The 27,326-nt window shown below is 40.7% G+C and overlaps 3 protein-coding genes across 6 annotated transcripts; all 3 read right to left on the bottom strand.

Moving 5' to 3' along the window:
* Window positions 1-908: 908 nt before the first annotated feature.
* Window positions 909-9,311, bottom strand: trabd (TraB domain containing). The gene is made up of 10 exons (XM_072385457.1): window positions 9,246-9,311; window positions 8,628-8,668; window positions 8,329-8,395; window positions 7,790-7,956; window positions 7,425-7,565; window positions 4,884-4,994; window positions 4,631-4,770; window positions 3,810-3,982; window positions 3,410-3,506; window positions 909-3,301 (listed from the first exon to the last, which is right to left on the bottom strand). Exons 2-10 carry the CDS (start codon window positions 8,649-8,651, stop codon window positions 3,130-3,132), a joined length of 1,092 nt encoding a protein of 363 aa, XP_072241558.1. The 5' UTR covers window positions 8,652-8,668; window positions 9,246-9,311; the 3' UTR covers window positions 909-3,129.
* Window positions 9,312-9,389: 78 nt separating this feature from the next.
* panx2 (pannexin 2) lies at window positions 9,390-19,204 on the bottom strand. 2 transcript variants are annotated; one of them, XM_072385461.1, is made up of 7 exons: window positions 19,118-19,193; window positions 18,641-18,969; window positions 16,389-17,084; window positions 14,182-15,296; window positions 13,736-13,871; window positions 11,685-11,870; window positions 9,390-11,443 (listed from the first exon to the last, which is right to left on the bottom strand). In XM_072385461.1, the coding sequence occupies exons 3-7, from the start codon at window positions 16,615-16,617 to the stop codon at window positions 11,124-11,126; spliced, it is 1,986 nt and encodes a 661-aa protein (XP_072241562.1). In that variant the 5' UTR covers window positions 16,618-17,084; window positions 18,641-18,969; window positions 19,118-19,193; the 3' UTR covers window positions 9,390-11,123. The 2 variants fall into 2 exon arrangements, with proteins under 2 accessions (XP_072241562.1, XP_072241561.1); XM_072385460.1 differs by lacking the exon at window positions 18,641-18,969 and having other exon boundaries at window positions 19,118-19,204.
* A 2,372-nt stretch (window positions 19,205-21,576) lies between these two features.
* On the bottom strand, window positions 21,577-27,101 carry mlc1 (modulator of VRAC current 1). Of its 3 annotated transcripts, none has more exons than XM_072385463.1 (12): window positions 26,815-27,101; window positions 26,213-26,470; window positions 25,740-25,829; window positions 25,526-25,579; window positions 25,311-25,412; window positions 25,073-25,174; window positions 24,874-24,945; window positions 24,676-24,792; window positions 24,500-24,556; window positions 23,168-23,290; window positions 22,836-22,997; window positions 21,577-22,543 (listed from the first exon to the last, which is right to left on the bottom strand). In XM_072385463.1, the coding sequence occupies exons 2-12, from the start codon at window positions 26,468-26,470 to the stop codon at window positions 22,463-22,465; spliced, it is 1,218 nt and encodes a 405-aa protein (XP_072241564.1). In that variant the 5' UTR covers window positions 26,815-27,101; the 3' UTR covers window positions 21,577-22,462. The 3 variants fall into 3 exon arrangements, with proteins under 3 accessions (XP_072241564.1, XP_072241565.1, XP_072241563.1); XM_072385464.1 differs by having other exon boundaries at window positions 21,577-22,540; window positions 26,213-26,505; XM_072385462.1 differs by having other exon boundaries at window positions 26,213-26,505; window positions 26,815-27,100.
* Window positions 27,102-27,326: the final 225 nt, after the last annotated feature.

Raw genomic sequence — 27,326 nt, forward strand, 5'->3', positions numbered from 1 at the left:
ATAGAGAATATATTCCCCTCATTATTTTACCACATATACAGTTTTATAACAAGCAAATAACAGGGCTATACAATTTTGAGTAAAATATAGTTAACTTAAAATATTTTTATAACCCATAACCCAGACTCAGTTAAATACCTTTACAATGACACAATACGAGAAAACAGAAAAACACATTTCTACAACGAACACAGGCATTCATACAGTCTCCTTGCGAGTTCTCAAACATACAGCAGATAGGAAATTATGTGAGATGGAGACATGGAGATATTTTCGCATGTACTATGCAGCAAAAGAACAGTGTTTTAGTGACCTTAACGTCATCCCTTATGTATTCAAGTGAACTTATCCATCAACTGGAAGACATGTTTTTATTTAATATAGCTGAAAGTACTGATATCTGGCACATGGTTTGATTAAGTTTTTCCGATGAAACAAAAGACATATTCATTCGGTGGACCCTTTCAATAAGGAAAGTGTTTTGAGTACCTTTTATCAGCGTCACCCATTAATACAGCTTCAGTAAATAATAGACTATATACAACAGTACTGCACATAAATTCACTCAAGATATGGATTTCCTTGGAACCGATGTTGACATAGCCATGTATCCATGCAATTACTTTCGTTTGACACATCATTCATGGCAGACTGTAGTTCCAGAAATGTCAAGTCATGATCTTTTTACTCATGCACAAAGACTCTCTACAATGGATACAGGTTGTGTTGGTGATAATCTTCAGCAGAGGAGGCAATCTGAGGGTCAAAGGCAGCAGTGATATCAAAATAAGGCTTAATCTCCCAATTCCTCCTGAACATTTCAGTTTACTTGAGGGTAGGCATAACGACTCATCATTATCATCATCATCATCAAGTGGAAATCTCTAAATTAAGGGACATAAAAGTAATTTCAGTCTCACAATCTGATCCCCTGATTTTATTTCACAATCAGACTGGGAAATAACAATGCATGTACAACCCCAATTCCAAAAAAGCTGGGAAAATGTGTAAAATAAAATCAAAATGCATTATTATAAATCTTTGCTATCTCAGCCTGATCAAAAAAAAAACAGACATGGTTCTGTCATGGATATCAGCTGCGAGGAATCAGGAACACAGTTCACCGTTCCAACCAGAAATGCAGGTTAAAGCTCAATCATGCAAAGAAGAAGCCATAAGTGAACATGATCCAGAATCACCACCGCCTTCTCTGGCATACAAATAATATCTACTAAAGCAGCATGGCCTTGTAATGGAAGAGTCCAAGTTCTGTACTGGCCTGTCTGCTGTCCAGACCTTTACCATATGAGGACATCTGGTGCACTGTGAAACACAAAAATATGACCCAGGACTGTTGGGCAGCTAGTTTCCTTTATCAGAACAGGTGTTTACCAAATATCAAAAGAAAAGGGGATGCTACACAGCGGTAAGCATGGCGAGTTGCCACCATCAAACTCAAGATGAGCTAAACTTTTTCATGAAATGGTAAAATGTCTTACTTTCAACATGTTTTCTAGGTTCTATTTTGAATGAAGTATTGGTTCATGAGAGTTGCTGGTGGCTCTTGTGTGATGGTATTCAGACATCGTTTTCTCTACATGATGCAGGTATTTGAGTCAATTAAGAACTCTTACACAAAGATGGAGCCAGTGAAAACCTTTACGTTAGTTTGTATGCCTCGTATTGGAGACAGAATCTAATGTACACATTTCTAAAGTCTGCAATGCTCATTCTGAGGCCAAAGTTGGGTGTCTGTGAAAAGTATGAGAGCCCATAAGTTTGGTGGGGGGGGGCTGTGATATCATTTCAATGTAAATACAAATTAAATGTCCATTTTTATTACACTTTAGAGCCATCACTAAGTAATAGACAATAAAGTTTGCTTTTTTTCCTTGGACCGAGTATAAGTAAACAGTCTTTATAAAACAGGCCTCACATGTAATAATATAAGGTAAGAATTAAAGAAACTTGCACTGAGCATTTGCATGTGTAATATGACGTATACACACACACATTGTTGCCATTCTGTGGAGTTTAACAGTAGCCCTTATAGCTGCAGTATGAGGCACTTTGCTGTTAACCCATTACGACCCGACGCAACATGTGTGCGCCTTCACCTTCCAAGTCTGGTGTGATGTGTGCAAAGCATCAACATTTTCAAGACACCGACATTTATACGTTTCTTTTAAATACTGAGAGATATGAGGGTAGTTGAAAATAATTTACAATAAATGCAAAAGGGCTTTACCTTTCAAATGTTTTTTATTTAATGTTTTTCAGTTTCTTAAGAGACTGAGGAATCAAATGTTTTAGTGAACAGCTAGAAGTTTTCCAGAAAACGCTCAGCTTTTTAGAAGGCTTTAGAAAATGAAGCCTTTGGTCATAATGGGTTAAATTAGGAGGACAGAGAAATCAATTAAGCTGCTTATACTAATCTTGCATGTGAGTTTGTAGGAGCATGCAAACATTTTAGCCTGTCAATATATCAAGAATTAGGAGCATGGTGGTCAACCTTCCTTTTCTGATATTTTTATGTGTACCTTACACCACACGAGTCACTCTATGCATTTAATTGCAAAATTAAAATGTGTACATAGTTGACAAACATTATATGTAACTTTTGTTTTCACTTCCACAGGCTGCATGTATGAAACAAGACTAACTGTCTCTAATAAAGTGCTGGACTGGCCAATTACCAACAATCTGGTTGGCACCAAAAAGTAGAAAGGACTTGGGGAAACAGCCTCGAAGAAATTAGCTCCATCATTCATGGACAGGTGACTGAAGAGAATTCCAATGCTTATCAATGAAAACTGTGTGAGTCATTCATTGGAATGATGGAGAAAATATAAATTTGATAAGTTTTCTGTAACTCTTACAAAATGCAGGATTTGAACAAAATAAACAAAAGTACTGTCATGGTTTCTTTGGCAGTACAGCCCCCGCTGTGTCTACAGACATCAGTACGAGGTGAGGGGCTCTTAACCCCCATGAGGTCCTTGTTAGTTTAAAGTTTGGGCTGGTGAACCCCTTCCTCCAGCCTCACCTCTAGTTCTTAAGGCCATTGGTGATAGATGCATTGTTTCAATAGATCAAAGGTCAGAGGTGGCTTAGAGCGGGCCAGCGAGGTCAAGCAGGGGGCGGCCGCAGTGTCTCCATTAATGACTGGACAGCAGGTAAAGACAGCAGGGCTCTACCTAAACTTCCTCCAGAACGGTAGCAGGCATATCCAAACATTCCCATCATGACGCCTTTTATGACAGTGCGCAACACCCAGCTGAAACGTGAGGGGGGTGCAACTCTGAGAAGGACAAAGACAGTTACTGCAGCAGTGATATTGTTAAATCACTAACAGGAAATGTACCCAATATCCAAAGTTTATAGTATCCAAACAATATGTCAAACATACCTCATGATTTCATCTATGTTGAGCTCCTTCTCCCAGTTTCGTTCAATGCCAGGGACATGACCCATTCCTACAACTCCCACCACTACAGCAGGCACTTCTACAGAATGAACAACAAATATTCTGTAAAATATACAGTCTACAACCTCACATCACTATTCAGTCGATTACACGGCAAATTAAGCAACATACTATAAAATGATGTAAACAATAAAATACATAATACAAAAGACAATATAATACATGCTGATATTTACAGTATACTGTGCATATGAATGGAGATGAGTCCATAAACATAATATGCAAATATGTAAAATAGCAAAGACGGGGAAACATCTATATGATGAAATCAAAACAATGCAATATATGGCACTACTTGCTTGTTGAGCACTGTAATACATACTCTGGGCATTAGAGGGGGCCTCCACACAGCATGTAGCCTGGCGGAGCGTGTGCGTGAGGTAGATGTCTCTTTCAGCCACAATGGTTTGGTGGAGAGCAGGAAACTCACCAATCATCTCCGACATGGTTTGTTCCAGCAAGTCCTTCTGTTTGCATTTCTCTACATCCTCTTTACTAAAATAGGACACATTTTATCAATGCCAACTAGAGGTCACAGAGGGGAGGAGAAATTTCTATTTACTGTCTACATACAGTATTTTAGCGATAAAACCTATAAAGAAAAAGATTAAGTCTAAATCTACCTAAGCTACCTAAATCTATCTAAGTTTTACTGCCCTTCAGCACAAATTTGTTAGAATACAAGGTTTCAGTCACAAAATTAGTCTGTAGGCTTAAAATGACTTTTTTAGGCTGTACAAGTCAAGAGTGGTCTGTGAAACTGGCTTCAACACATGCTATAAAGCATGTTAAAAGCAAAATGTTTTGTACTGCTGTCATGATTTCTCATTTAGTATCTTAGATTAACATTTTAACTTCTTTTTAATAACTTTGCCTCTGTCAACCATTTCTTTACAATTCTAATGTAACAATCCCATTCAGTTACAGTCAAAAACACTGAACTGAATGTTTTTAAAAACCGTTTATCCATGAAATTTTCTAAGTTTTTGTGTTGGCTAGAGACAAAGAGCATCAGAGTGTGACATTACAGCTTTAAAATCAACTTGAAAATAAAAACATCTTTTCTATTTCTTAGTGCAAAATGGTTCTTACTCCAGTAGAATTGTGTAAAAGTGATAAAAAGAAAAGTAGGATGGTTCATACCTGATTGGATCTGACAAAAAGCAAAGACCCCAGGCGAGACGGGCCTTCTGCCACAGACTGAGAGCAGCTATGGCCCTTTTGAACGTCACTGGGATTGGTCTGTCCCCAAGCTGAAATTTACAAAATGGCACTCGTCCAGCCTGTGTGAGAAGAAATGCTTACAGGTTAAAAAAAAAAAGAAGACAAATACAATGAGACAAGCACAACAAATGAAAGGAGAGTCCTTGTTCTTTCTTTTTATTGAACAAGTTACCTCTTTGAAGGCTTCCCTAAACTCTCCTCCAGGTGCCATCCCGAGCTGCTCTGTGATGTGAGCTGAAACTTTGAGCAGGAGAATCTGCATCAGGCCAGACATCAGCCCGTTCTGAGAAAAAAAAGGAATGAACAGAAGATCCTCAGAGGTAATTCATTACATGCCCATAGAAAACCACTGAATGCTGCATTTGAGCTCTCAGTGCAAAACTAACAGAGCCAAACCCAACCGAGAAACCAAACTTGGAGCTTTTTAAGCAGCTTGTAATGTTTTCAGTCTTGATAAAAACCAGAGCAAGGCGGACGCTGGTCTTATCCCTTTCTTTGTGGGAGGTGTTTCAGCCAAACCATGTGGTATATTTTGTGGGGGCGAATCTACAGCTTCTAGTGATACACACGCCTTAAAACATTCACGTCATACACAATGGAGGAGTAAATGCATTCTCTGGTAACAACATCATCACACTGCTACATCTTCACATAGAAAAACGTAGTTTCCTGCTGTGTAAGCGTCCAAAAGATCAGTGGCCGTATTCACAAAGGATCTTAGGGCTAAAAGTAGCACCTAACTCTAGGAGAGCTTAAAAGTCCTCGAGAGGACTCCTAACTCAGTAAGACCTATTCACAAAGGATCAGAAAATGACTGCAGCGAGACAAAGTGTTTTGGAGACAATGGAGGACTGCAAATTGATGAAGAGATATAGGCTAAAATGTGAAGGTATTAAACTTGTGGTAGAATTAGTGCAGGATGCAATAACGTCCCCGACTAACAGAATTAACCCGATCAGTCCAGTGACAAAAAGTTTAGCAACAGGAAAAATGCAATTTAGACCACATATCATACAACAGTTTATCCATTTTTCTTTAGACAATCAGCAACTACACAGGATCAAAGCCAACTTTATGGCAACTGCAGGCATGCCCGGTGTGGTTGGTGCTATTGACGGGATGCATATCAAAATAACTGCGCCATCAATAGACGAGGATGTGTTTGTCAATCGAAACAAAGTCCACTCCATCTACACACAAGTTGTTTTTAATGCAAATTTTAACATTCTTGAGGTTGTTGCAAAGTGGCCTGGATCTACCCATGATTCACGTATTTTAATGGAGAGCGGTTTGAGAGGCACCATGTTCCAGTTGGATGTCACTGGCTGGGTGACAGTGGCTATCCCTGTAAGACGTGACTCTTCACACTTTATCGCAATTCACAACCGGGAGCGCAGTTAAAGTATAACATGTAAGCGATTACGCAGATTACGCATAGCCCCAAGCGTAAAAACACATTGGCTCGTTGTCACCTTTTATTTCATTTGAATCCATATTTATCATTGTTTACCTCCATATGTGTTCGAACACACAAAAATACACAAAGTGTTGTGGAGAGAGGAACTGGGCAGATTAAACAAACTTGTCATCATGCGTGTATTCTCCTAACTGCACTGTCCATAACTACAGTATTTGATAGGAGTTCATTTGTAGCCGAGGCTATTTCCTCGTTTTTCGTTTATTTTGTGGGCTCGTTTGTGGGATGTTGCGGAAGAGTTTCGCCAAGATCGCCTGCACTCAAACAACCAATCACCGTACTGAGCGCTTCTAAGGTCGTGCACGAGAATCGACGTAATCCATAGCAACGGTGCGTCACTCTTAGTGAACTCTTAAAGGGGAACTTATTTCTGGCATGTGTGATGACCCCTCAGCTCCACCAGTTGTCCCCGTTTTTGTCCCCCCCCTCCCTCTTGGTCTGACTTGGTTAGACCAGGTTACGGGGCGGCAGCTGTTTTGTTCTTGTTTTGATAGCTCACACATCCACACACTTATGCATGCATACACTATTGACAACTGATATCCACGTTTCTTTAGTTTAGAAAATTTTGAGAATAAACTTTATTCTTATAAATGGAAAAACTCTCGTTTGTCTCCCATTATTGTTGCATCCTTAGAGCCAGGCTGTGACACATGAAATACGTTTATCTGCTCACCGAGAACAGTTTGGTGAAAGTCGGCATCCTTCGGAAGATATTTAGATAACTCGTGATCCATATAACGGAGAGAACGGGGCTTAGACAATGCAGCCTCTAATTAAGGCATTATCTGTCTTTATTTCACCAATACTTTAAGAAGAATGAATGAATGAACAGCTATAGCTCTGTTAGCTCATAGCTGCTGTTATGTGGCTACTTCGGCTATAGGAGAGCTAATGGAGGGATTTCTACACAGGCACTCTACTGGGAGCACTCCTTGTGGTAAGATAAAAAGCTTCGTGAATACAGCCACAGATTTCTAAGTAAGCAGTAAGAAAGTTCTTAAAAACTGCATAGAAGTTCTCCAGAATCTCCATCAGCAGTGGCTCCATTTGCTCCATCTCTTTACAGTAAAATACCACAACAACACCAATACGGTCTTATTCAGATTACGGTGTCTCGTTCCACTGTGACCCTTTCCCCTCATCCTCCTCTCTCTTCCCCCCTTCTTTCCATACTTCATTAGCCCTCGCTGTTTTTCAGACCACCATTATGTTAGTTCTTTCAGAAAGCCTGACCTGTTTGATGGCTTGCTGAACTTTGTCCAGATTGATGTCTTTTGCTTCCCTCAGCAGCGTATTCTCGTCCATCCTCAACATCGACACCCTGTACTGGCACAGCTCCACCACCACCACATCAGGCTGCACAGCGCGGATTGTCTGCATGAGGGAGACAAAGGACAGGTATGAGAGATAAGACACAGACAGAGTAAAAGAGTATCACAGTGCGAGCAGGAAAGAAATGACAAATGTGAATCTAGGAAAGAAGTAAAGAAAGAATAAATCAATGTGGACCAAAGAGGACATGATTATGATGGGAAAAAAAAACAAAAAAAAAAACTTGTGTTACTGTAATTATTATTTATTAGGTTGCCCAGGCTCACCGTAGCTACATCCTTCTTGCTGCTGTCACTGAAATGGGCTGTGCCCACCAGGTACAGGAGACTGCCATCAGGGGCAGTGAGACGGGTCACCGTCTCTGGGAGCTCAGGAGAGGACTGGCGGCGCTGTGCTCGCAACTGCCAAAGCATCTCCATTGCTTCTCCGTCCGCTAGGAAGAGAGAACAGAGACAGGATTTGAAACACAGGACAAAGCCAAGCATCAAAACAAAATGAAATGCAGATCATCAACAATGTTAATGTAGGTCTTTCACAGGCATTTGAGTAAAGGCGCGACTTTAGAACAGAGTTACAACATTTTGTATTTCACCATACAGTTTTACAAATAATATAAGAAAAATAAAAGGTGAGCAGTAACAGATAACCAGATAACTTGTGCACTATTCAGTCTAAAAAAAAATAAAAAATATCATGAAAAAACAGCACAACAAAGCATTGAACAACATACAGTCAAGTACTTTAAAAATATATTACAACATGCCTCTAATACAACTGAGACACTCAAAGATAAACAACAACTTACCAAGCCCCGGAGGTATACATGGCAGTTCGTCTTCAGAAGGATCTGCTGCTGGCCCAACAGACTCCTCCTGACAAACATGAAAACAGCAAACACCAAAGACATGTTTACCTCTGAATAAGATTAAGAGATAATTCCTGTCAATGTCTCGCAATCTTGGGAAAGATGGGGTAATGGCCCAGAACTCGTGATTGAGAAATAACTTAAGCAGGTTAGCAAGAAAGTTGCAGACTGCATCCCTCAAAAAAAAAAAAAAAAAAAAAGAACTACTTTCACACAGCACGATCTGTCTTTTTTCTCACCTCTGGATTGTTGTCTTGGTCCATGTTTGAAGAACTGAAAGCTGTGTGCGACAGAGAGCAGAGTGAGGACAGGCTCACACCGGGCAGCAAAGTGTACACACCGAGTAGTGAGGCGTTCACTGACAGCTAGACACTCAATGACTGCTGACGTTGCTTTAAGAGTAACACTAACAGCTGCCGACCTGCCGAAACGTAGCTTTTAGTTAAAACGCAGTAAAATTATTGTTCAAAGTAGAGACTGTTGCTTTTTATACAAGAACAAACAAAACGGATAGCATTATCTTTGATGAAAAGTAGTATTTTTTGTTAGTAAGCATGAAAGCTGAGAGACAAGTAACTTAGTCGAAGGAAGGTGTAAAAAACAACAACAACTAGTTAAACGTTATTTCCAGAACACATGTTAAAAATGTAGTCAACGAGGACTCCATGGTTTAGCTAGCCCTGATGGACACTGCAACAGCTAACTCAGGCTACTGTTAGCTAGCAAGTTCGACAGGAATTTAGTAAAATTATTTACAATGAAATGAAATAATTTCATCATACGTTTAACCATTCTCTAATACAACATACCAAGTCACAAAAGTGATAGTTGTCTAAAGACAAATATCTTGTACTTACAAAGCCAGCCCGTCTGCCAGATTGTTCCCCGGTAGTACAGCAACGTACTGCTCGGTTGAAACTGACAGCTGCGGTGCATTCTGGTACATGTAGTTACTTATCGCCAGGTCACTCAGATTAAGTTTTATAAAGAAATTGTTTTTATTTATCTTTCATTGTAACATTTCACAGATTACAATCAAAGTCTGGACTCCGCGTGTCGGAGGTTTATCTCTGCAACAGCCAACACAGTAACTGAGTTTTAAGCAGAGCTATGTTACTGCATGCTTTTACACTCACTAGTGCTACTAGTCATAAAGTGCTTGTGGATGCATTTAGTGTGCTTGAGTAGTCTAACAAGGGGATTTTGAGGCAGCCTTAACAGATATATTATTTGCAACAGTAAAGAGGCTGAAGTGGAGAAGTGCTATTTCCCATTGTAAGCAATGGTATATGTTTCCTTTAATGCCCAGAAGAAAAGATTAGATTTGAGATTTAAATGCATAGGCCGGTGCGTATATTGTATGTAGGCCTTTTACAACAGTGTTAACATTTTCTAGAGTGGATTTCATCTTGATGTGTTGGTAAGTACAAACAGTTCCTTTTATTGAAGTTCCTGTAATCATATATGTAGCTGCAAAAATTGCATATGGAGAGGTCGTGGTCGGCACCTTCCCCCTTGTTCACTGACTCATTTCCTGTGAAAAAAAGGCTATCATACCTTACAGCATATATGCTTGGTTTTCCTGCAAATATGGTATCAACTATTGTAACTACAAATTCCTTCAAAATTATATTTACAGAAAGAAATGTAGATTGTGTCAGACCAGATGATCAGAAAGCTTAATCACTTTGTAACTGACCCTTGAATGAGGAACAATTCAACGTCTACCTATCTATTCATTCACCTCAACTTACACCACTTCCACAAGAAGCCAGAAGAAAACAAAAAACAATGTATCTGAGTCCAGCCTCTTTCATCATAAGTAATAAGAACACATTTGCATTTCCTTGATTTCAACAGATATTCTGTCTTATTAGATACATCTGAAAGTTCATCTGAACAGTGTTGCAGTTCTGCGTTGTCTAACAATTATGAGATGTGCAATTTACTAATATTAGTTAAGTGCACATAGAGTAAAGATGCAGTGGTGAAATGGTAACTGTAAGCATTAAACATGATATATTTTAAACACTCCACAAACACTGAGTCATATACAGTGTGTATACATGTGTAGCAAATTGTGAAGTATAATGCTCTAAGCGCATACATTATTGCCACAAATATATTGGGATCTTTTGCATATCACTTGTGCAGATCTCAACAACTGTATTGCATGAGCTACCTTTCTACTTGGCTATTGGGATAAAGGGACAAAGCGCAATCATATGTTTAAAATACATTTTGTTTGAAGTCACAATGCAGTCCTCTTTGCAAATATGCATTTTTAGGCTGGTTGACTTTTTCTTCTGTATTAGAAAGCTCATTCATTTTTCCTTCTTATGCCTTTTCATTGTAGCTGTTTGACCCTGCCCTGTAGCACCCTGTTGAATGATATCGCTGCTGGTTTCATTGGTGGGTGATCAGCTGAACACAGTCATCCTGAGACATAATTTTGACATCGTTTCCGACAGTAACACATTGGTCAACGCCACCAAATACATATATTCTACACACATTCTTCTTTCTGCTGTGAAATTTCTTTTTTTTTCTATTTCTTTTTAAAACTAAGTTTTCTGCTATTTTCTTGTTGTCCCAGTTCTACTTGTCAGTCAGCCCAATCTAGAAGAAGTATGTGACTTAATTCAAAGAGAAGAAAAAATGGATGTTGATGGAATGTGATGGACATTGTGGTGATGATTGTGATGTGCAGTGCAGAAGGTAATCACACTTAATCTTCAACATTCTCCTGCAGCAATGAGCTCCCCAGGTCTCTCTGCCAGCCTGTCCCTTCTGTTTTCTTCATCTTCTTCTTGCTCAAAGAGAGTGTGATGTATGCTCAGCAGTTGGTGTGTTGGAGCTCTGGTTAGGGGTGGAGTTTGTGACTCCAGGTTCTCCTTTTGGGCAAGAGGTTCTGGTTGTGGAGGCGAGGGCTTGGGACTGAGAGGGTCCTCACTGGAGGGAGGGTTTGGACTCACTCCATTGACGTATGTGGTGGTGGGTAGAGTCACTGTATTAAAGGCTGTGTTGGAAGGTTCAGGAGAGCAAATCTTAGTTTCTGAAAATACAAGTGTGGAGTAGTGGAGAGAAATAAAAAGTCAAAATCAAGCATGTAGAAAATAATGGGAAATAGAGTCTGCTGAAGGTGATTAGCCACAATAGAAGGCATCATGAGCAACATTTCTTAAACAAGTAGATAAACATGAACACTACCTATACCCACAGAGCAAGAATACACAATGAAAGGCACAGCTAAATTAAGTGAGATGCTTTGTGAAGAGCAAACTAATAAGGCTTACCTGTAATTGCACCAGACACATGAACAATGGTGTGTGTGCCTTCTAGATAAACTGCATCCATGTTGTGCTCTGAGGGTAGGGGTTCTATGGTTGTGGCCTCCACTTTAGGTTTACGAATCGTCAGCATATACGGGTGAACATCCAGGGAGAAGTTACGTGGGGGCTTCTTCTCGATTCCACCGATATCTGCAATTAAAAACGAAAAGTCTGACTTCAAAACAGGTAGGATGTCACAGCAATGTTGATCATATATGCAAGTGAATTTAAAGCTTCCTCTACAGATTTTCCTTTCATAGAGTTGGAAAAATGTCAGAATCTTTTTCAGCTTATTGTTCCAATATTTTCACTGAATGTGTTTGCCATTTTATGTTGTTTAGGTAATGTGTAATGAGTTCATTAGAGTTATTATGTGCTGCAAGTGGAAACAATACTGCTGAAAGAAGATTTAAAAGGAGGGGGGTTACTCTTTCCCATAGAAAAGCTACTCCTCTGTAATTCAGGCTTTTGTTCCCTCAATTATCAGTCACCATGTTACAGATTTATATGCTACTTTGGCACACTTCAAGCAACGAATGAGTAGATGCCTTGCACTCCATCATTCTTGACCAATCTCGGCTGTTGGAGGGCGATGGGTTATGCCTTTCATTCACCAAAATGAAGTGTAAGTGAATAACCAGCAGTGTGATATGGGCCTCCTTCTGTGTCTCCTCAGGTCAAATGGATCTTGGCAAACAAAACATTAGTTGAACAAACTGCAAAGATGACTTCCAACTGCCAGCCAAGCTGTATAATCCATGCCTGTGCAGAAGCTCACAAGTACCCGATACAGTAAGAGAAGGCGCAAGACCTTGTAGATTTAGTTTCTTCACTCCACATGGCTACATGTTGAAAAGTGCAACTTGTTTTGGAAAAGTGGAGAAAGCAAATGAGACAAGAGTGTGGCATGTTAGGTTTTCACTTCCCACTCTCCAAAAATATGCATGTTAGGTTAATTGGTAACTCTGAATTGTCACTTGGAGTGAGTGTGACCGTGCATAGTTGTGTGTCTCAGCTGTCTTTGTGTGGCCCTGTGATGGATTGTCTACCCGCGTGTACCACACCTGTTGCCCCGCCTGGAATTGGCTCCAGCCCACTCGAGACCCTGAATGGGATTAAGTGGGTATAGAAAATTAATGGATCGAGAGATGGATGTTACGTTTTCTTTCTTTTGTCATTGCTGCCCTCCCTCTTATGCACTTGTTTGCAAGATGAAATGCCTATCAATGTTTCTGACAATGCAGGTTTTGCATTACACAAAGAAGATGCAAAAGATAGGAAACAAACATTTCAGAAGTGCCTGACAGCCAGCTATTGGGTGGATGTATAAGAGGCTGTAAAGACACAGGAGACATTTGAGACTGATACAGACATTAGGTGCTGCAGAAATGTCAAATAAAGTAGAACATTTAAACAAGGGTATTTTGCCCAAAGGATCATGTAAATATTTTCTTGTACACCCCTGAAAATAAAACCATGTGCTTATATCCATCCATCCATCCATTTTCTATTGCTTGTCTTGGACTGGGTAATGGTGGCGAGGAGCCTTCTCCAGCTTTTCCACAGGGACACAAAGGTGTTTGCAAGCCAGTCGGAAGATATACCTGGGTCTACCTTAGACCTCCTCCCAGTAGGACATATCCCAAACAACTTCTCTGGTAGTCATCCAGAAGGCATACTGACCACATTTCTGAATCCTTTCGAGATGATGGAACAGCAACTCTACCCTGACTCCCTCCTGGATGACCAAGCTCGTCATCCTATCCCTACAGATAAGTCTAGCCACCCTTCAGAGGAAGCTTATTTCCAATCTTTAGACTTATTTATCACTAAATACGTATGATATGAGCTCTCTAAGTTGTCTGTCATTAGGTAGGCTGAAGAATTTGAGGCGATCCATTATTCCAATTACCTTCCACATGTAATTTTATTCATTATCATCTGAAAGCATTAAGAAGCCGCTTTAAACATATGTTTATTTCCATAACACACTGTGTAGTCGGGGTTCTGCATACCTTTTGGTGAAGAATGTTGTGTGCTCTTGTTATCCAGAAGAGGTGCCATAAAACTGTCTGCCACTGTTTTGCGTCTGAGTTGTTTGGGTTTTTCAGTCTTGCTGTTATTTTCCAAACGCGACAGGGCAAGAGGTTCCTTTGTAGTGGACAGAGGACAAAACATATCATGGCTTAAACTACAGTTCAAGTGGATATAAGAAACAGTTATATATATGTATACACATATATTGAAAATCTTAAGTGAGAGTTCTTTCCTCTTCCACTTGAGACAAAGAAGGTCTTATCAAGAATTTCTTAGCTGGAAGGACATTAGTTAGTATTCTCCATTTAAGAAGTTCTTGTTTTATTGTGGTCAGTTTTGGTTTTATCCTCTGCTCTCAGTGATGTTGAATAAATCTTGGATTACAACAGGAGATGCAGAAATTTTTCTCAGGCAGCTGCCTTACCTTGAATGGCTGAGGAAGAGGGTTTGATGATGTAATCCATTTAATCTTCTTCCGGGGCCGTTTGATGACCAGCGGCTCCCCTCCCATCTCTCCCACCCTAAGATCAGAAGGATCCATGTTGGGATCGAGTGTCTGTATCCCAGAATCCCTCACAGTGGGTGTAGCATCATGGTTTGACTGTGCAAGTGCAGCCAACAGCTGCCTGACCACATTGTCATACATAAGGTCACTCTCATTAGTAATGAAGTCTAGTCGGTTTAGCGATTTGATGTGGTCCCTATTCTCATTGCAAAACATGGCCAGTATGTTGATGTCACAAAACGGAGACTTCTGCCAGCGTCGCCGTGTTTTAATTCCAACTTTATGCAGTTTGTCAAATACAAAGTTGGACTTGCGCACCACAAACAAGTGCAGCAAATTAAGCAGAATGATGAAGTTCATTGTGCAGAGCAGAGCTATATCCACCGCTGCCATGATACGCTGCAACTGCACAGCAGGCAGCTTACAGTTGACCCTGAGCTTCAGCTCTGAGTAGCTGCTGATGTCAGGAGGCTCACCAAGTGCACATGTGAACTCATTCTGCCTTTGGCGGGCATAGTAGGCGCTCAGGTAGGAAATGGGGATGGAGCTGAGGCAGATAATAGCCAGGTGGCGTGCCAGGTAAATTTTTGCCAAAAAGTTACTTTGGCCTCGTCTCTCCAAATATTTCTCAAACAGATTCTGCTCAGGGCTCTTCTCCTTCTCTGCATTTTCTATGATCTCCCTCCTCTCCCGCTCAGTTATGCCAGGTCCTTTGGACTGAATCTGCTTCTCAATCTTTGGAGCTCGTCCCTCAGCAGCTCGATGGTAGCAGTTATCAATCTCCTGAAGCAGGAAATTGAGCTCTGAAGTGAGCCGAGTAGAGGCAAGGAACTCCCAGCCCAAAGCTGGAATGTACATGATTCCAGCAAAGGCCAACAGGGCGTAGGGCAGAAACTTGTGTTCAAACAGTGAAGGCCAAAGATGAGACTCCACACCAGGAATAGCATCACGAAGCTCTGTCCAGCAGTAGCCTCTCGCATACAGTGCCTGGTCTCGGGTGAAGTTGTGTGGTGTGTAACAGTATATGGATTCCTCTGAGGACAGCACAGAAAGAAACATTAAGGTAAAACTTTTCTTGAATAATACCTCAAAATATAATTCAAGTTTGTTAGCTGAGAGAAGAATGCTACAGTGCAAATATCCTGGCTCGTATTTCCACTCCTCTCCTGTCAGTTACTATGTTATGCTCTCTTATTTTGTTGACAAGATTTGTCCAAAACTTCAGTAAATTATACGAGAGAGGTCAGAAAAACAAACGCTCATGATAACATTAGTTTAGCAATTAAAACCACTTATTTGAATGAAGAGAAGAAGTCCACTTACTATTCAAGCTCTTAGCCTGGACCTGGCTGACTGAGAACCAACTTCCTGTCTCATCTCTGAGTTTTGTACCTTGGAGCAGCTTTTAGAATCATCCATCCAGAATGATGTGAGTCACTAACCAAAGTCATAGTACTTTCGGAAAGGATAATCACCTGCTAAGCTTTGATCAAGGAGGTTAGAACATTTGTTCTTACCAAACTTAATCACTGTGCTTCACTGTCAACCATGTGCAAGTAATTGCTGCAGCGAGTGTATTATTTTTGTTACTGGACATAAGAAGAATGTATGCAATGGCAATACTTATTGCAATGGCATTAGGGAAATAATTCTGCTGATTTGTCTAAAAACATATGTAAAACTGTCTGAACACCGAAATCATTTTGCTGCTCAAGTTAAACTCTGAGTCCCAGTTGGTTAAACTCTGCAGCAGAGATTATGACTCAGCAATGAGGTAACATTCATCCAAAGCATTGCTTCCTCTCTGCTTTTTAGCAAACTCCTTCTTCATGCCTCCCTTCAGCAACCCATCCCATTCCTCTCATCTAAAGTCCATTTCCTTAATATCTAGCATTTATTGCCATTTCATCTCTATCTTTCTGCTCCCCACACACACTGGTCCTCTGTCCTTTATGCCTCATTTTCTTCTTGAAGAAAATGTAGCTGTCAAAGAAACAAAGGGCAGGTATGCATGTAAACTCTGATGCACTTTTACTCAACTCTGTCAGTAACTCTTTCGTCTTATAAGGCAAATAGCTTTTGGATTCTCTTGACACAGAACGCCCTCTTGTGGCTGAGCATCTCACCTGCAAAGTTTCTTGTGAAGACAAGGGTGACCAGCAGGATGGGGATGATGACCGTCCCTATAGTAACGACACGATCAAAGGGCAGCTCCAGTTTTAGCTGCACCATGAGGCTAGCCAGTGCCCCGCCCTTCTCATCCTGAGAGGAGCCCGGCAGGATAAGCTCCTTCAGCTTCTCGCCTGCGAGTAGCGCCGTGGCCATGTCTAGATTTTGATCGAGGATGTTCTGCATGCGGAACAAAAAGCAGGCACCCTACAACCCTCCTCTGCAATAGAGGTGAGACTGGATGCTCCCTGCTGTAGTTAGGTACTTGTAAAAATAATGTGATGCACACATACAGGCAGGAATGTGTGGCCAGCTTCAGTCCCGGTCACTATATGTGGGAAAGTGGAGAGGTCATCTTGTGAGTTGTGTGTTCTTTAGAGCTCAGACTGTCCTACAGTACATGCAGTACAACTGCAGTACAACTCTTAAAGAAGAGTTGACATAACGTTCAGAGGCACACCTCTCCCTCAGCCTTGTCTATGTGCATCTGTGTTTTGCCCCGTCTCTTCAGAGTTTGGCTTCAGTCCAAACACTCTTTGTGTGGCAGGTTGAGGAATGAGCTGAGTTTAGGAGTCGTTCCTGTGCTCCCAGGGAGAGTGATTGAGGATTTGTTACATGAGCTTTGGAAAGAAGAAGTTCTGACCAATCCTTTCCTGAAAGACAAATGACCAGTTACTAGTAGCATTTTGTGCATTTTCACAAATGTACTGCACCCTGAGATGAGAGATGTTCTTCCTTGGAACATACGTTAGATAATTGCTGTGTCAAAAGAGCTGTAGCTTGAATTTATTTTGTGTAATATCTCACACAAGACAGCTCTCTGTTCCTACCATCATCCTCCAGAATACAGTTATGTGGCTGAAAATAACTAATCCTCACCCTCTGACCAGTGAAGTGTGTGTTCTGCCCTTGCCTTGTTTTTACTCTGGGGACGACGCTAACCTAAAACAGATTAAAAAGTAGAACTTACACTGAGACACATTAACAACCTCGTTTTTTTCAGATGCTGACTCCTAATTCATCCTCTGCCTCACATTGGACGGCCAGGGCTAATGATCCCTGTAGGAGATCGTGTTCACACAAAGATGTCAGCTGACCCCAGACACTTCTCACATCAATGTGATGCTGTGTGCATCTGTAAGTGTGTGCACATATGCATTCAAATAAGAATGCATTTTGCATTTACAGAGCAGAAATTGTGTAGCATCTGCTGCATGATCCTCTCACATGAAGGTTATGTGAATGCCCTTCATGGGAGTTTCAATATCACCCCTTACCATCAACTATCCTCATTCTCTCTCCACCGCTTTTTTTTTCCCGTTTTCTGCCCTCCTCTCACTTTCCTCTCATTATACCAAACAGCTCATCAATGAAATCCTTAAAAGCCAAGTCCCCTGTTTCAGGGTTGAAACATATCCTTAATATCTCAGAGAGGGGAATCTTAAGACTGCAGTTTTATGAGTGCAGGGGCCAATTAGTGTCCTCTAGTCAGCTTTAAAGTACATATGGTGAGAGGGATAATTAGGAGAGGATTCCTTAGGAGCATTTTCAGTGAACATCATTCAGTGTTAATGCTGACATGCATAGTAGGTGTTCTGTTGTATCTGACAAAGAGAACATGATGTCCCTCTTGGCTTTGCACACACATTTCACTCTTTCCTGCACATACTATGTGATAACAGTCAACTTTATTTAACTATACCTTCAAAGACTGTCTCAAGGAAGATATGAGGTGAGGTAAAGTTTGCATAATTTAGATTTAAAGGAGCAGCACCACATTTTAGAGGCTGAGTTAGTGGCTGCACTGCTGTCTAAGAGCCATTGGCACTGCTCCAGCCCGACAGATTATGCCCCTCAGTTAGGCGATGAGACCAGTGTTTACACAGGGAATCCCACATTCTTTGGCTACTACAACATCCCGCTCTACAGTGGCCAGTAAAGCCAGCCACAAAGATTAAGAGTCAGACTTCAGGACTAAAGCTGAGGGAGATGAGCTTCATTCATTCCTTCATTCATTATTAATTAGATGATGGCTAAAGAGGGTGGAGAACTTTCAGGATGAATATGCTACTTTTTTCTGACACAGGGGAAACAAATCTGATCAGGTTGCCTAACTATGGCACTCCAGTGATAGATTGGAGGAAATAATACACAGGAGATGGGGGGGACAACAACAAAAAAACAGAAACTATCCTCGCTGCTTTCTTACTTTTGATTGTCAGCTCGTCCCTACCAGAAACAAACAAGGCACATTTCTTTAAAAGATCATCTTGTCCTAGTTAGAGCTGACTTGGCTTCTCCCTGCTGTCTCCAAACAGGTCCATGAGTCCAGGGCGCGGAGAGAATCGCGACCACGAGGACAACCCTTCAGCCGAGACATTACAATGCAGTGATTTGCAGCTGCCTGTAGATGACGAGCTGTTTCAGCACCTGGGCGGCGGATAGCTCCCGAACAGCCGGTCGGGGATGAGCTTCTGAACATCAAGTGAATCAATTCAATGTGTGGGTCACAAACCGAGTGTGCGCGCTTCTCTGAGCCTGGTTGAGAGAACAGGAGACTCTCAGTACCTGCATTAAATTTCTACCTGTCCACACTAACCCGTCCAACGCCACAATTGCTCTACTGGTGCGAACAACGGTGCCATGTACCGGCAGGTAGTGGGATAATAATAATAAAAACACTCACCATGTCTCGTTGCTTCTCCCGGCACGGTAAGAGTTAATCTGCAGTGCGGGCGAGCAGCTACAGCATGTATCCGAGCTCACCGGTTTGTTCCGCCTTTCCCCCCCAGCTCCTCTTCCTCAGTGCCTCCAACCCTCCCCCCTCCCCTCCCTATTCAGCCTCTTCCTCAGAAACAAGAGAAGAGATAACAAATTAGGATTCTGCTGTTCATCACATTAGCTGTCTTTGAGCCGAACTGAACGCTCAGTGATTTGTTGACAGAAAAATATATTATGTTGCAACCTGTAACTACATTTTTTACTATTTATATGATAATTATTAGGGGTTTGTATTTAAATACAACAAAACCAGCCTTTTTTAATGTTTAGTGTCTGGATTCCGACATGATTGCTGATAAAAACGACTAGGCTAGTTTTCAGATTAGGCTCGTTTTCATTACAAGATACTTCTACTATCACAATTGGCTTGTTAAAGACTGTAAGACTCAGCTGTAAAGCCATGAAGACCGGCTTCTGTATAAACCTTCCGTTCTTTCGGCGTACAACCAAACTGCGAGGCGCTGACTGCGCTTTCTGGCATATTCATAGGTTTATCCAACATGCCCATCATCTGAAAGAGTGGGACTGGCCACAGACACATGCAAACAACGAATGGAAAAGATGTCTGTCATTCACACTCGCTGGGTGTGGCGAGTATCTTATCCTGACTCTTTTTTGTTCTTTTTGTCGTGGACCATCCGACACATTAAGCTGTCTAAAGGTAGTTCAAAAGCTTATTTCAATTGCTATATTGCTATTATCTAGTTGCACCGGGTAACCTGTGACCGTATATGTAAGTGTCATGAGTAAGGCCAACAGGTAGTTGATAAAGGACATTAGGTAATTTATTAAATTAATTTAAGATTAATTTCAGTCGACGGTAGTAAGAACTGTAAGTGTTGCTTGTGGTGAATCACATGCAGCTTTTAAATATCTCATGGGATTATTGAGGTCTTCAGTCACTCCGAGCGCGTGAAGGTGGCGCGTCCCCGATGCTTGCCAGCGAGACTAAAAAGCAACTCAGTTTTTTCCTCAAGCCGGTTCTCGCCGGTTAAGGAAGCGTCTCACAGGACGTACTTCCTCATCATATTGTCTCTTTTCCTCCCACCTGCCTGATCTTAAAGTCCAATATATGTTACACCTTCCTGTCGTGGTGGTTTGAATTAGGCTAAATGGCAATATAAATTAAACAAAACAGCATGCCATTTTTATTGTAGACCTAACTTGAGGAGAATATATTTGTTTTGGCAAACCAAACTGACCAAGAGTGTATGAAAGTATATGCCATGAAGTGACTGTTCAAAGTTTCTGCTAATAATCAAGAAGAGAGATGGACTTATCTCAAAAGCCAGAAATTAAATATTTAAGCAAGATGTGTGTATTACTTTTATTATATTTGTACAATTTTAGACTGGAAACAAAGAGAAAACCAGCTCTCACATAATTTGATCAAGATCTCTTTCCCTACTTACCTCATTAGGGCTTTGGTATTTCCACAGTCATCTGTGGGAAAGAACAAATAAGGCTAAATTGAAAACTTTGGCTTTTTAGAAATCTGAAAATGGAAATAATTGGTTCCCACATAGCAGGAAACGACTGTAAGAAGATACCAAAGCTTTTTCGTCGAGCCATTTCCAGAGATTGTAACGTAATAAAGTAATGGTAGTTATCAGGGATGATGAAGGTCAAACTTTGGCCTGGAACTGCACACAAAACTCTCTCAGGGATTTGATAGAAAGGCTGGTTGAAACCAGTGTTCTACTACGACAGGCCTTAATGAAGATTTAGCAGACCCTTGAGTGGTTGTGCACTGTTCTAATGTGCAGCCATACCCAGATAAATATGGCCCTAATGGAACAGCCTTCAGAAGAAAAACCTTTTTGTTATCCTCACCACAAAATTCAGCATTAGGTTTTCAATAAAAAGCTAAATTAGTTGTACACAGGAAACAGTTGTGGTCTGATGAGGTCAAAACAAAACTTTCTTTTGCAACAATATAATATTTATGTTTGGAGGAGGTGTAGAGAAAGTTTCAAAAGTTAATTGATTAAAGCCAACAGCATGGGGGACATTTATAGTTTACAGCAAAAATTGATTAAATGGAATACTTATAAATTCAGGAAGTTGCACCCAAGAGCTCAAGCTGACAGTTCAGCCATAGTCCTCAAAGTCACCATATTAAACATAACTAAAAAAGGGTGTAAGAGTAAAGTAACTCAGAGAAGATATAAAGTCATTATGACATTAGGTTACAGTAATAATGAAAGCACCGCTCTAATTTCCAAACAAGAAGATAGATCTGAGTGAATTTCAGGGCTAATTTGCAAAAAAAATTACCAACAGTCTGTCAATCACAGTCATCTATATGAAAAATAAATAAATAAACAATTATACTTCTGAGAAAACGATTCGGAATTGGTGCCATCATGATTTCTTGCCTTCTTTATTATCCAAACAATTATACAATTTGCAGATAATTGATCATATCTGCAACATTACTGAGCAACAAACACATCTTTACATACAGCTAGTGACATTTCAGTTTTAACGTAAGACATAAACTGAGTTATGGTTCTTTACATCAGTACTGCATGTCTGCAATAAAAGAATAAAAAATCTTCTCGTTTAAACTGCTGCATACATGACAAGCCACTCTGACGCAAAAGGGTCTACTGCTGAATGGAAACTAGAGTGCTGAGATAATTTAGCATTCACCATTTAGAAAAACAAACAGTATTAAACACTTGCTATCTTTAGCATTTGTGGAAAAGTTTGTATGATTCTCTTTGAAGGAATATACGTTTATTTCTAACAAAACTGCAGCATCAATTAAATTCACAATGAGTCATGTTTCATGTATTTATAGTGCAGAACAAGATTAATGTGTCAACATATAATGAGCTCTATGATTAAGCTCAAACGCTTGGGTCTATTACTAATCATTATCTCACTTGATTGTTCATTATATCTTCTGTACATGGTATCATTATCAAAAAATACTTTGTGTCTTTGTCAAATAACTCCTTACTGCATAGAGAATGAAACAAAGACTAAAATCCAGAGAAGAAACATGAAAGAAATGTGTTCAAAGTATTATCTATAAAATTATCTTAATGTAAAACCAATAAAAAAAATCTTTGAACATTCTTGTTTTCTCCTTTCTATCATTTGTTTTTTACTTTACATTCCATTCGCCCCAGTTTCTTTCTTCTAGTCTCTGACTAGTACCCTTGTCCTTGTTCTTAGAGCTTACAAACCTGGCTTCATCCCTCCTTTTCTTCCCTTTTTCCACTTTTGTACAAACTTCTGCTTATTGAGCCATTTGGACCACAACTGCCTTCCAGGCTCTGTCCTTGTCAAAATCTTGCAGTGTTCCATTGGATGCATCCTGCTGATAGAGCCAAACAGGGAGAGGGGGAAAGGGTGATAAAAACATGTATTATTCATGTGTGAGTTTGAGCAGCACGACTTCCTTTTTGCATGTTTGACTATCATATTATATTTGATCTTGTCATGTTTAAATGTCATTTAAGTGATCTACAGCTGATGAGAGTATCTGTAACGGAAATACACGTCTTATTTTACTTGTGTCTCTCACAGGAAGTGGAAAGAATAGCAAACAGAGAATAAAAAAGACAGATTCTGACTTTTTTGCCTACATCTATTGCTTCATCCTGCCATACCTCGCTGTAACGGGCCGTGGTTCGCATGCTCTCGTCGCACTCCAGAGCTCCCATGCGGAGCTGACTCTTATATGTGGCACAGTGCACTACTGTGGCTGAAGTAAGAACTGCCTGCACCAGCAGCAGCACCATCAGAATCAACAGCAGGATGTCGTAGGATTGCTTACACCCACACACAGACATACAGAGGAAATTTTATATTTCTGGTGAGTTACTTCCATTGCTTCTCAAAAGTCTGCTTCTTTTTTTTTTTACAGTCAGCTGGAAGTCAAGGCTGGATAGGGAATATTTAGAAATCTGCACATCACACTCTTTCAAGTCATTAAATTCACCTTGGCTGTAGGCACATCGTGAAGGAAAATTTCAATAAAGCTGATTACACTGCAAGAGAGGAAGCCGGAGGCCGAAAAGAGAAGTGGAGATGTCACACTGCTGATGGCAATCAGCACTTCCACCTGAGAAACAAACCAGAAGAAAGAAAGGAGATAAATCTCAAAAGTACAGTTGTGAAATTATGCCGCAGAGGACAGCCATACCAATTAACCTCCTATGGGACAGAAAGTAGCAGGAAGGGGAAAAGTATGCCAGAGAGCGCCACAAAATTCTAGACAGTATTTGAATTCTCTTCCAGTTAGATGTTTCTTAGGGTGTGTTTCTAGTGAAACCTAAACATTTGAATCTAAAATGTTCTTTACTGGGACTAGTTCATTTAATATAATGATAGATAATAATAATATTACATATCACACTGCCCCCCCCATACACACACAATGTAACCCACATCAATGTATTAGTTTGTGTTTTGCACAATATTACAGTTAAAATATGGAAATTGCTGCATAAAAAGGTTTAGAGATCCCAAGAGTTTGAGCTCTAATCTCTATCAAGGTAACTAGCTTAATTAGCTTGTTAGAATTTTTGCTTGTTCACAGTTATCATTAGGAAAGGCCAGGTGATGCAATTTTCAAAGCTTTGTAAATTTACTGACTTCTCTAATGCTACCCAAGCAACATCAGCCATTAGGTCCAAAATACCTCACTTTGAAAATGAAAATAATTGGTGCCCACGATGTAGGAGGCAATAAAGTGTTTCCTTGAGTTAGATATATAATAAGGAAATAGCGATTAGTTGGATGTTATGTTGGAAGTCAGTTAGACATGTGGAAGAATAAGAAAGCAAAACACCTGTCATGGGACTGGTAGAAAAGGGTAATAAATCCCTTACGATGTTGGAAAAGATCTTCAGAACAATTGGGAAATCTCTGCAGTAGTGGATCTCTGTTCTAATGTTTATTTATAGCTTGAATGCATTTTGAAGATTGGGTCAACGATTCACAAAAACATACGTTTTAACCAGAGTTGCAAAAATTTTGTATACTGTGATGTTGACTGTGGCTCAGGAAGCGGATCAGTTGTCTACCACTTAGGAGGTTGGAGGTTTGATCCTTCCCTAGTCCACATGTTCTTGGATGCCTTCACTGGAGTTTGTATAATAGAGTAAAAGCATCACAAAGCCACAGTAGTATAGACTTAGAAGTGTTGTGTGAATGTATGTGTAAATATGCATGTGTAAATGGGTGAACCTTGATGTGGTCAACAAGACTAGAAAAGCACAACATAAATGCAGTTAATTTGCCAGTGTTTTGTGCAGTGTTTTGTACTCACCAGACATTTGTTGGGGTATTCTGATACAACATGACTGGCAATAGCACTGGGAAAACACTGTAATGGATTACATGCAAAGTTTAATTATCAGGCCAGTACCTGATGGGATTCTTATAACTTATCACTCTGAGCTGCTGTGTGTATTAATTAAAGAAGGCTTTACTGGGTAAACTTACAGCCACAAGGATCCAGAAAAATGTGACAGACAAGTATGGACCAGGCAGCAACGCGTCCATGTTGAGCGCAATAATCCCTCCAAACACAGCAGAGATTCCCACGATTATTTCAATCACCTTTTAGGGACATTTATCAGTGATTCAATGATAGACACATAGAGCAACAACAGATATTACATCGCTGAAATCTATACTCACAGAATATGCCTTAAGGACTCGAGTGGGGAACACTGCAGGTTTAATAACCAGAGGTCTGTTATACGTCACAGACTACACGATTGACAGAGAAATTGAACAGGGTTAGGGTGGAATGAAAGCAACTTGGAGAGGAAGAATGAGGAGGCATCAAATGGAGGAACAAAAGCAATCAATCACACAAACACACATTCACACACACCTTCCTGTGGCAGCAGCAGTCCTCTGCTGAGCGGGCGGACAGGATGACGGTGCTGGCCATCAACACCTCCAGCAAAATCATCAAGATGAGGTTAAAGTTGATCTGTGAAGAGACAGAGAAGGAAAAAGAACATAGTCAAAACCATTGAGTAAAAGAGATGCAGGAAATGCTTCAGAATAACTAAAGTGCAACCCAGGGATTTGGAGCCCTCATTATCTATGACCGAGGATGGAATTACATTGACAGCAGAGGGGTTCAAGACCAGTTTACAACCAAACCAAACCAGGCAGGTTGTCGTCACAGCAAATGTTGACACATAGACCACCTGGAAATCTGACACCTGTGAAAAATATATTGATAATATAATTCTACACCTTTGAAAAATCTTTATTTAAAAAAAGCATCATCACATGATAATCTCTATAGCTTTTGCTGCGCTAATTGTTTACTCACTGCAACATGTCTGTTCTTGGCAATAGCAAAGCTAGCTATTGCTGCAGGGATGCCCTATAAAAAACATCAACAAATGAGCTGCTGAAATGTTCTTTTAAACAGATGCCATATTGCCACTTCAGTCAATTTAAAAATTATGCCAATGTGCTTGTTAAGATGAAAGGATTAAGCATGTAAACACAAAGGTGACTGTGTTGTTTTGATGTGCACTTACAGAGCCTGCAGCGCAGCGCAGGTAGTCCATGGCAACAGGAAACACATTTCCCAGGTACAGGGAGAAACCAGATGTGATGAGCAGACAGCCCTGAAGACACATACATATGCGTGCATGCATGCATATGCAGTTACAGACACTCATGCATTCAGCAGGTAGAGCAGAACAAATATTTCTCTCACATGCACACACAGATCTCTAGATAAATAAATTGGATAGTCAGACTAATACAACCATTGACAAACTGTTGATATTTGACAGGGAACAACCACATCCAGGTATTTGTTCTTCATTTAATTGTGGAGGCACAAAACAAGATTTTTTGTTGCCATGTCACTCAAAAATTTGAGATTGGGATACTCTTCTATCTGAAAATGACTCACCCCAATCTGCAATTTTTGTGTCATGGACAGAAAGGTCTAATCCTGCTGTGTGCTTCCTTTGTTAAACTCCCTGACCATGTTGCGTCTCACCCCTATGAGGACACTGTAGAGCCAGGCCCTGTAGCTGAAACAGGGGTGCTTTAGAGGCTCCGGCTGGGCCAGCTGCAGGTCACTGGCCCTCACGTCTACTGTGTAGCTGTCCCGCTCGGGCCTATCCCTCTCCCCCCTGTCTGGCCTTCTCTCTGATCCTCTGTCACCCCGGCGTCCCAGTGTCCCATTTCCTCTCTCCAGAGTGGGCATGTGGCTGTAGGTGAACTCCTCTCTGGCTGACAGATCTTCACGCTGCATCTTTGAAACAGCGATCGGCCAACTTAAGTGATATGCTAAGAAACACACAAATGGACTTTTAGCTAGAGATATGAAATTTAACCTTAATTGACATTTATTTTCTATTTCTCTGATCAATAAGTAAGTTTATTTCAAAATGAACAGTGGAATCAGAGCACACCAACATATGAATCTATGAAAAAATACCCATGGAAAGAGCATTAAACTGTGGGAAAATACCCTACTAATTGAGCAAAATCACAAAAGAAACCCCTCATGTTTGTCCACTCAAGCCAAAAGAATTACGCTTTTTTCCACTTCGTCTTTTTCACATTTTCACTGTCACACTCCCGCTGTACACTCACCTCTTGTTGTGAATCTCCACAGTTAGTCCAACAAAGGAATCCTCAACAATTGCTATTCAATCACCACATACAAGACAGCATATTTATTTTTCAGCCTGTTCTGCACCCCATCTCTTTCCCACACAGTTTTACTCTGTCTAAACCCCTACTCTCCTCCTCTTCTCCTGTCCCCTCTGTCTCTCTCGCGCTCTCTCTCTCTCTGTCCCGTTACGCGATGTTTCTCAGAAGCAGCTTTGAAAAGTTTTTGGAGCCCTTCAAAGCGTGGAGCTAAAACACATGGCTCTTGTGCTGCCAGCCTACTTTGTGCCAAAGGGAGAGCGCCTGTGCATGACAACGAGGGGAGGATGAAGAGGCTCGCGCTGGGGGCAGAGTTAGTGGGGCAAACACACTTTTTACCAACCCCTCCCACCACGAACCCCCACCACCACCACATTTTGCTCATGCACACACACATGCACATCAACCTACTCAGAAAACTGAACAATAGGCCTTCAGAGTTGAGCGCATGACAA

The sequence above is a fragment of the Leuresthes tenuis genome, unplaced genomic scaffold (genome assembly GCF_036924035.1).
Source record: "Leuresthes tenuis unplaced genomic scaffold, fLeuTen1.0.hap1 SCAF_5, whole genome shotgun sequence".
Lineage (NCBI taxonomy): Eukaryota > Metazoa > Chordata > Actinopteri > Atheriniformes > Atherinopsidae > Leuresthes > Leuresthes tenuis.